The 10,000-nt window shown below is 41.0% G+C and overlaps 1 protein-coding gene across 1 annotated transcript in view; it reads left to right on the top strand.

Moving 5' to 3' along the window:
- GTDC1 (glycosyltransferase like domain containing 1) overlaps positions 1–10,000 on the top strand; it is a 191,432-nt gene that overhangs the window by 154,323 nt on the left and 27,109 nt on the right. Inside the window, exon 6 of the mRNA XM_018554051.1 lies at positions 733–877. Coding sequence (XP_018409553.1) covers positions 733–877 — 145 coding nt within the window. The remainder of the gene's footprint in view (positions 1–732; positions 878–10,000) is intronic.

Genomic DNA, 10,000 nt, shown 5'->3' with positions numbered 1-10,000 from the left:
TCACTGAACTGAACCCCCAAGCAGCATTGTCAGCAGTGCCTGCTGGACTTAGAATTCACCTATTCCCCACTCCCCCTCTGTCCTACTTCACAAGCATAGATTGATTTATATCCAACAAAATAATTCTGTTGCCTCATCTCCTAGGAGCCTGCACAGACACTGTGTGCAGGGAAAGAGCCCTTGGGAGATGTAGTTCTGGGGACATGCCTATACAACTAGGAACTGACCTTCTACACCTTTCCCTGCAATAATTTTACAAACTTGGTGATGATGTCACTCTGCGTAATTAAAGCTGTTTTGTTTCTCACTACAGGAACAAGGTAAGAATACAATAATAATGCTTTGTTTTAAAGAAGAAATGGGAGAATTGGGGGTAGATTTTGGCCATACCTGGACATGCACTTTAAGGGTCATTTTATATATTTGGTTTTGCTTTTTATTTTTTTTGATGTTATGTTTGATGTTTTGTTTTATGCTGATGAGTTGAAACACACATTTACTTATCATGCAGCACTCCGGGGTTGAGCTCTCCCTGCTGGAGATCCCAGTTCTGTTCTCCCTTCAGCCCTAGCATCTTACTACTCAGTACAGTGATGGTCAACCCCCTTGCCGGACCCAGGGACCCACCTGAACTATATGCAGATACTGGATGATTGAACCTGCAGTATTGTGTCCAAACGTCTTTGTTTTCAGAGATTTTCTTGACTGAAGGTTACATTTTATTCTTTGCAGAGATCTTTTCCAAAGCCAAAGCATTCTTGGGGTCGGCAGTTTTACACTGGGGTTTTCTACCCAGCAAGGATGATTACTTTCAAGTTCTCTGTCAGGCCGATGTTGTCATTTCAACAGCCAAGCACGAATTCTTTGGCGTGGCGATGTAAGTTTTCCTTCTTTTTTTTTTCCTTTTTCATCTGTAGTTGTGTAGTAAGAAGTTACTAATGCTTTCCACTGTAAACATGTTGAGCCATGGTGACTGATGTAACAGCCATGCTGACTCAGAGGGAGGAGTGCTGTGTCATTGGCTGTGGAATTGCCTACAAGGTCACATTGGCGTGTTCTCCATAGGCAGCAGATGCCTTCTTAAAGAGAACCAGTCATGGCTTGGCTTATGTAAGAATCGGAATATTCAGTCAAAATCCAAAGTTATTATAATTGTTCAGACTTACATAATACATATTTGACATTTCAGCATTAATATCAGAGGTTAGATATTATCTGAAGCCTGACAGTTACCGTCCTGATGTCTCACACTGTGGTCCAGATAAAGGTACCCCAGCCCATGTAATCTTATGGCCGTAGGAACGTTTTTAGCAAACTGAGAGATATTAGGCGGGCACGGCTTGGCACGAGGGGCAGAGCTTATGTTTAGAGACCAGGAAGTGGAAGCCATACTAATAAACTGAAAGCAATACCAGAGGGGCACTAATGAGGCTTTTCTGGAAAAGAGGAGGTGATTGCAAACACTTCATGGTGCCTATTTGTAGGCAGCACTTTTCATTTCAGAACAAAAGCAGTTTAACTTTAAAGTGACCGTAAACTCAGGAGTTAAATCTTAAAAATGCATTAAAGTTCCTTAACTATGAACAACAATGTATCTTATTTCTGTATCACTCAGCGGTAGATCCTCAAATCATCTCTGAATTGGTGCTGACACTGTCCTTCCTTCTGGAGGAGCCCCATGGTCCTTGTGTGTTGTAAAGTAGTCACCGCTCCAAGCTTGCTCACGTGATGGACTACAATCTCACATTTAGTTCAGGGACGTGCGGCCAGGGGAGGCAGAGCCTCACCTGCTATTATGAAGGAAAAAGCTGTCAGCTTCAAGTCTGAAGCTGACAGCTTTTTCTCTATTCAGACCGGCTTCTAACAGGTTACACAACAGGAAAAGATGAGGCGGGCAGGGGGAATGCCTCACCTAACACGGCCGATACTGCACGTCACTGATTTAGTTAGCTTATTTGAATTGAGATTGTAGTCCATCATGGGAGCGAGCTTGGAGCGGTGGCTCCTTTATAACACACACAGGGACCAAGGGGAACAAAAGTAGCCACCCTCCAGAAGGAAGGACAGTGTCAGCACCAATTCAGAGATGATTTCAGGATCTACTGCCGAGTGATACACAAATAAGACACATTTTTGTTAATAGTTGGGGTACTTGAATGCATTTTTAAGATTTAATTCCTGAGTTTAGTGTCTCTTTAACCTCTTGCCGTCCGCCCGTAGTAGAAAAACGGACGGACGGCACTGCTGCAGTGGCGGGTTGCCGTCGCCAGACGGCATTTTTTTTCTGCTCGCGCGCGCCCCCTAGCGGGCACGCACGGGCAGAAAAGACCTGTCCAATGCGAACACCCCGTACCGGGTGTTTCACATATTGGTTTAACATCGCGGATGTCAACTGGTTAAGCAGGCATAAAATGTATTTTTGGTGTAGCATCAAATGGAGTAGAAAAGAGTTAAAACCTCTGTCAGTTTTTGATTGTGGTTTGTTCTGGTGACCATTGTAACTTGGATAGAAAGTGATGGAAATCCCACATTTTTAAGTCATGTCAGCTGTCTAAGAGGGGAGTCAAACCTTTTCTTGTTGTATTTCCAGCACAAGAAGAGAAATGAAATGTCCCCAATGGTGCACAGACAGGCCTAAAAAACATGATTTCATTTTCTATATTTATTATTTTATATACAAATATGAAAAAATGTTTGGTTGTAGGTGTACTTGCACAGGAGGGTGATTACTTTAATGGGATCCTCACCTCCATGGGCAGTGCAGATATATACACTTTCTGGAAACCGGCATTATACTATACACTACTGAAACACCTGATAGGGGTGTATTTGTCAAAGAATTGAACTACATTGTATAAATTCAACCTACTACTCAACTGTCTCCAGACCTTTAAATATTGGCAAAGGAGAGCCAAAAAGGGTCCTGGACACTACTCCTATTTCAAGGCCTTGGGAGAAAGTGTATTGCCACTGTGGGCTTAAATGAATGCTGCATTTCATTTTTTAAAACATATAATCTGGTTTACAAATACAGCAATGCTTCTGTCTCTCCTTTCTAGCAAGAGACACACCATCACCTTATATACAGCCTTTGCATTCCTTTTCCTCTTGTTTCTACCACGTATTCCTCTATATTGTAAGCTTAGGTCTTCCTCTCATAGTTATGAAGCTATGTATATAGTATATGGCCAATGGGTTGTGTACAACTGACAATCACACCTTTATAGGCTTATTGGACATCTTATTCCAAGATCATGGGCAATAATGTATACTTGGCCCACTCTTTAGCTGTAACAGCCTCCAATCTTCTGTGAAGGCTTTCCACAAGATTTTGGGCGGTGTCTGTGGGAATAAGTTCCCATTCAGAAAAAATAAAAATAAAACATTTGTAAGGCCAGGTCCTGATGTTGTATGAGAAGTTCTGGCTTGCAATCAGGGTTCTAATTCATCCCAAAGGTGTTCACTAGGGTTAAGGTCAGGATTCTGTGTAGGCCACTTGAGTTCCTCCTCACTACTCTCATCAAACCATATCTATATGGAGCTGGCTTTGAGTCATGCTGGAACAGAAAAGAGCCTTCCCTAAAATTTTGCCACAAGGTTGGAAGCGCACAGTTGTCTACAGTGGCTTTGTATGCTGTTGCATTAACCTCATTGTACACAGCTGTTCTCAATAGACATGTGCACTGCCAAAAAATGTGTTTAGTTTTAAATTCGGGTTTGTGTTATTTTGTTTTTCGGGATTCGGGTGTGAAAGTCAATTCGGATTCGGGATTCGGACGAAATTTGTTAGCTGTAGTTCGTTCGCGCGTTCATTTCGTTTTCGTTTCTTATTCGTTTCGTTCATTAGTTTGTTCGTTTGCAGCAAAGTGACATTTGAGGGGGAAAAATGTTTTCCTTCTACGAACGAACCGAATAAGAAACGGAAACGAAACGAACGTTCGAACGAACTACCGCTAATGAATTTGGGAAACGGAAATTCGTATTCGTTGCATTCGTTATATCTGTAATTCGGAATTCGGATACATCCGAATGTCCGAATTTCCGAAAATTCGGAACGAAACGAATCGCACATGTCTAGTTCTCAATAATTTTGAGCAGAGCCCACATATATTTGGCCATATAATGCATTGGTCACTGGAAACATTTAATGCAGTTGCATATTCTGTATCACCTTGCTTGTTCCATTTGTTTTGTACAGGGTCAGATGAGATAAGGTTGTATAAATGAATAGCCCTTCTATTAACATGGAGAGCAGCCAATCAGATTACACTTTTCTCTCCGTAGTAAGGAGAGCATTTTCTGATTGGATGCATTGGGCGGGGTTACTTGCACTATTGTGCTTTATTTGACCATTGTAAATAACATTGTATGTTTTGTATTCTTCTTTGATTTCTGTTTCAAGTTTCTCTCAAATTCTTATTATTGACCTTGTTTGTAATTTGTCAGTCTCTAGCTACATCCATCTTTCATTCTGCTGCTGTTCTTTTATTTTTATTTTTCAGTAAAAATATTTAAAAGTATCTTATTTTTATTTGGTTGAAGGCTGTGAGGTAAATAGATCCAGCCGTGATTATTGGCTGCCAGTGGTGGCGGCTGTGGCTTAAATATATATTAATATTTGAATTATTGCAGCTCTCTGTGTACATGTTCGCAAATCATTAACAGCTGTACCCCCAGAATGAAATATTTGTGGAATCCATGTTAATGACAAACACCGGAGGATATGTATGAATCAACCAAAAAGCTACGACCTGTCTGGCTTGTAACTTTTTATAGAATATACAACAATTATTTTATATACAAAAGATTCTGCACTGAATAGCTAAACCATTTATTTCAGCTGCTGCATCTACAGTAGTAATATCACCCAACCTGTTAGGGTTAGTTCACCTTTTCACAGACTGAAAGGTGAACTAGGTCACAGCACCCTCCTCACCCCCATGGTCCCTGCTGTACTTGGCTGCAAAGACGACCTTCACCCGCCATCCACACCAGCTGGCATAACAGTCCCAACACTTGAAAACTTTAATGTAAGCTGTATAACAAGAGCATAATGCTTGCAGTAGCATCCGTGTTTGTTAAGCACAGTCATGTGACCCGGCTAACCAATGAGAATTTCTTGTGAGACTCCATTCGAAGAAATTCCAGTTGGTCAGTGCTGACACATGGCCTTACTGATCCATCACAATATGCAGGCTTCTGGGCTGTGTAGTGAAGTTTTCAAGTGCCGGGACCAATATACCACTGAAAAGGTTAATTAACTCTTTATATACAGACACTACATAAAAGGAACCCTGATTAAATTATGTGAAGCTAAACTCAGGAGTTAAATCTTAAAAATGTAAAACTGGTAATACAAATCGTATTTGTGTATCACTCGGCTGTAGATCCTCCAATCATCTCTGAATTGGTGCTGACACTGTCCTTTCTTCTAGAGGGTGGCTAGTTATGTTCCCCATGGTCCCTGTGTGTGTTGTAAAGTAGCCACCGCTCCAAACTCACTCCTGTGATGGACCTCAATCGCATGTTTAGTTTACTAATGTGCACTGAGCTTGTAGTCCATCACAGGAGTGAGAATGGACCGGTGGCTACTTGACAATGCACACAGGGACCATGGGGAACAAAAGTCCCCCCCCCCCCTCCGGAAGGAAGGACAGTGTCGGCACCAATTCAGAGATGATTTGAGGATCTACAGCCGAGTGATACAAAATGAAGTTACAGTTTTGGTACTTTAATGCATTTGTATGATTTAACTCCTGAGTTTAGTGTCTCTTTAAAGACGTTTCGGACACACAGATTTTTAAATACCAATTCAGTAGAAATGTTTTTTATTCAGTGATTTATGTATTAGAATATTTTGTAATGGACTGCACTTATTAGATGTGTATATGTATACTACAAATAAGAAGCTCTGTTATTTTTTCTCAAAATAGAAATCCACCAAGATCAACAGGCTTATGCTTTTAAAAATGTAAATTAAAGTGGAAATATAAGCTTTAAAGCTACACTCCATGCAGATATAAAATACAGAAATGAATGTGACTCTGTAGTCACTAATTAATCATTTATTAACCTATTTTTTTGAAACGCAAGCAGTTTTTGAAAGCAAGCACCTTTTTTCTCTGTTCAGAGAGAGATAGAAAGAGGCAACATGGCTTGGAGAAACCTCCAGCCTGCATATGACCACCATGATTGGCTATCATGGTGTTCACATGATCAGTCGCTACAATAATTGGCTCCCCGTTATTAGTTTAAGATATGCGCCTGTCAGTGAGAGGTGCTTCTAGTTCCCATGTGGAAAATAGGTTAATGACCTCTTAGCATGGGGAACTGTGCCTGGCAATATTAATCTACATTTATTTTTTAACAAGTGATTAAAGGAGAACTATGAGGTGAGTGAAAATCACTCATCCTCATAGTTTGAGCCGACCTGTGACAATGAAACTGTCGCACGTCGGCTCAATAGATGGGGAAGTGAGCGAACACATACTGCTGCTTGCTCACTTCTTGATCATCTCCCTGCAGAGAGCGGTGACTGTCAGTCACGGCTCCCCGCAGGGATTCCCCTCTCCGATCCTCCAGAGCTGACTGGAGGAAGGGACGGGGGAGGGGGCGGGTACAGCTGGTTCTTCCTCTAGATAGGCAGAGCCAGCTGTCACTCACGCAGCTGTGTGGATCTCAACAGCATTGTTGGGATTCGTCCCGGCTGCGGCACTCTCAGTATAAAGCGAGCTGCAGCTCACTATATACTGGGCTTTGGGTCACATGTCACATATATACTGAGCTTTGGGTTATTATATGTCCTCCCGTGACCCTTAAGAGAACTATGGGGAAAAACACTTACACCATAGTTCTCTTTTAAGCTTCAAAATGCATTCGGAGAACATGGTCTACCTACCTTGTGCTTCTGTTTTTTACCTTTATATGTAAAGCATGTGGTAACAGTTCACCACACAATACAACTTCCTTTTACGGTTCTAGGAACACCAATTTTTGTGTCTTTGAATGTGCTGGCCTTGTGTTCCCCCATCCCACCCATTGTGTCTCAAGAATTCAATCAAGAATATGTGGCACCTTTTTTTTTTATTATTCTTTAAGGCTGTGCAGAGAGCAATGATGGTATCAATGTGTAACCCTCTACAGCCAACTATTTTCTGATTGGATGTTATAGGTAGATGTACATTGAACCTCATTGTTCTCTATACAGCCAGACTGATTGAGTCTGTATATACTACATGCATCTCTCTATCACTGTTTTGATTCTTGAACCTGCAAATGGTCAGCATTACATATAGCAATTACACACAATCTACACAAAATAATATGTACCGATTTCAGGATTCTGCTTCATTACAAAACAGGATTAAAAAAATCAGTTTTAATTGTGCGAGTCGTACTCAAACAGAGACCAGGTACTGGGTCTCCTACCAGTTGTGGGCAGATGGACCTACACTACTGCATTTTACGATGGCTCATTTACCCGGCATTTTGAAATCCTTAATGGGCACAGCTGGCAGCAGAGCGCAGGTTTGATACGAACAGTTTAGACGTCTTTAGATGTAGCAGATGGAAAATTTTACACAAATAAAGTAGGAGAAAGTGTGCAATTAGTTTATTTTTCTTTATTTGCAGTTCCTGCTGCTGCTTCCTGTGCAGAACATCACTGTAGTGGATGGCCACTCAACATCCCTATCTCCAACATATCCCAACTTTCTGCTGGATATTTGCCTGATACGAAAAGTTTTGTTTTTTTGTGCTGAGGGAATCTAAACAGGGCAGGGCATCAAGGGAGAGGGGCAGTTTCTGGCAATACATTATGTTGCTCTTTTGTATGTGCTAAAAATGCAAGGTCCACTTATCATGTAAAAAAAAAACAGCTAATTTTTCTTTTTTTCAATGGTGATGCCCCAGGAGATTCTCCTGGAATCCTGGAAATGCTTGCAAGTAGTCACTCCAACTTCTTGCAAGATTTGGGATCCTCAGCTTCTCCAGGATCCTGGCAGAAGGCTTGGTGATGTCACCCTGACTTGAAGTCGGAGTGTAAGGTAAGTATTCTTTACTTTTTATCAGCTGTTTTTTTTATTCATCTAACTGTGCTTTTTCAATAGGAAGGGGGTGGGGTCTGCCTGCGAGATAAGCAGACTTTAGATTTTAATTTGAAATCAAAATAACACTCTATTAAAACAGTGCATGCAATGAGACAATTCCACCTAAAACTGATTATTAATTTTAGCAAAGTTGAACTAATTGTTAGCTTTTAATATCTTTTCAGGTGTACTGTTCCTGAACATCTTTACAAAGCCTTACAATAGTGTCATGCTTCCTCAATAATTTCCCTCGTAAATAAACCTTCGGGAACATTCGGGAAATGCATGTGCTGCAGAGTAACACCTATGTTACGGCTTTAATAGAGGGGTCAAGAGACACCCCATGAACATCCCCATGGTCCCTGTATGTGTTGTAAAGTAGCCACTGTTCCAAGCTCACTCCTGTGATAGACTACAATTTCATCTTTAGTTGACTAGTTTGTATTGAGATTGTAGTCCATCCCGGGAGTGAGCTTGGAGCGGTGGCTACTTTACAAGACACACAGGGACCATGGGGAGAAAAAGTAGCCACCCACCAGAAGAAAGGACAGTGTCAGCACCAATTCAGAGATGATTTGAGGATCTTCAGCTGAGTGATACACAAATAACATACATTTTTGTTAATAGTTGGGGCACTTGAATATATTTTTAAGATTTAACTCCTAAGTTTAGTGATATCAATGGCACCGAATAAGGCAAGTATGGCATTCCAGGGAATTAATTTACATTTTTGTTCATAGTTAGGGATTGCATTTTTAAAGGAGAACTCATCCTCATAGTTAGTGCCGACCTGTGACATTAAAACTGTCACACGTCAACTCTATAGATCGGGAAGTGAGCAAACCCATACCCGATCACTTCCCGATTATCTCCCTGCATCATCCCTGCAGATATGATGCCCCCCTCCCCTCTCTGATCCTCCAGCGCTGACTGGAGGAACGGACAGGGAAAGGGGCGGGCACAGCTCTGTCTCTAGATAGACAGAAGCCGCTGTCAGTCAGCCAGAGGGGTGCATCTTGACAGTATTGCCGGGATCCGTCCCGTCTACGGCGCTCTCAGCATAAAAAGGGCAAGAGCTCGCTATATACTGAGTTTTGGGTCACGGGAGGACATTACTATATGTCCTCCTGTGACCCTAAAGAGAGGTTACCCCATAGTTCTCTTTTAAGATTTAACTCCTGAGTTTAGTGCCACTTTAAATATTTTTTAGGTGGACTGATCCTTTGAAGCTAAGGTGGAAGAGTGTGGAACACAGTTGGTTGTTCAGTATCAGTAGAAAACTACCAAGTGTCAATTGCTTTCTATAAAGAAATGGCCAACGTCAAACAATGGACATGGAAGTCGCATAACTGTCGAAGATCTTGTAATTGTTGTAGTTTGGTTTTGCTCTTTCACATAAAGTATGCATTGTAACTTTTCTTTTTAAGTTTTTTTGTGGTCCTTTACCATGCCCTTTAGGTGCTGTAAAGGGCATAAAAGTTCTCTAGCGTGAACACGTCCTTAGTTCATACAGCTTGTGGTTTAGGTTCGTTGCTACTTTAAATGTCTCGAGGAATGTATCACCTCTGCAAAAAACGCAATACGAAATACCAGTTACAATAACTAATTGTAATCCCATCTGCTAAGTATGACAACATTAGCATTTGCATTTAATTAAAAACACCCTTAAAGCAGGGATGTTTTAATCACTTTGTTTTATTTACTCTCCGCCGGTGGCACTTATAATTTTAACTTTTAAAAAAAATTATTTTAATAATGAGGGATTTTTTTTTTCTGCTCCATGTGCGCACATTAAAGAAAAAAGCCTGTCGATAATTAGCAGCCTACTGTTATTACCAGATTCAGGTGTCACAACACTGTCTCATCCTCATTACAGTAAAAATATATATAAAAAAAAAAAAATCACCTATTGC

The sequence above is a fragment of the Nanorana parkeri genome, unplaced genomic scaffold (genome assembly GCF_000935625.1).
Source record: "Nanorana parkeri isolate BGI_ZX_2015 unplaced genomic scaffold, ASM93562v1 scaffold140, whole genome shotgun sequence".
NCBI lineage: Eukaryota > Metazoa > Chordata > Amphibia > Anura > Dicroglossidae > Nanorana > Nanorana parkeri.
Note: the sequence above shows the minus strand (reverse complement) of the source record. Positions and strands in the feature narration are given on the sequence as shown.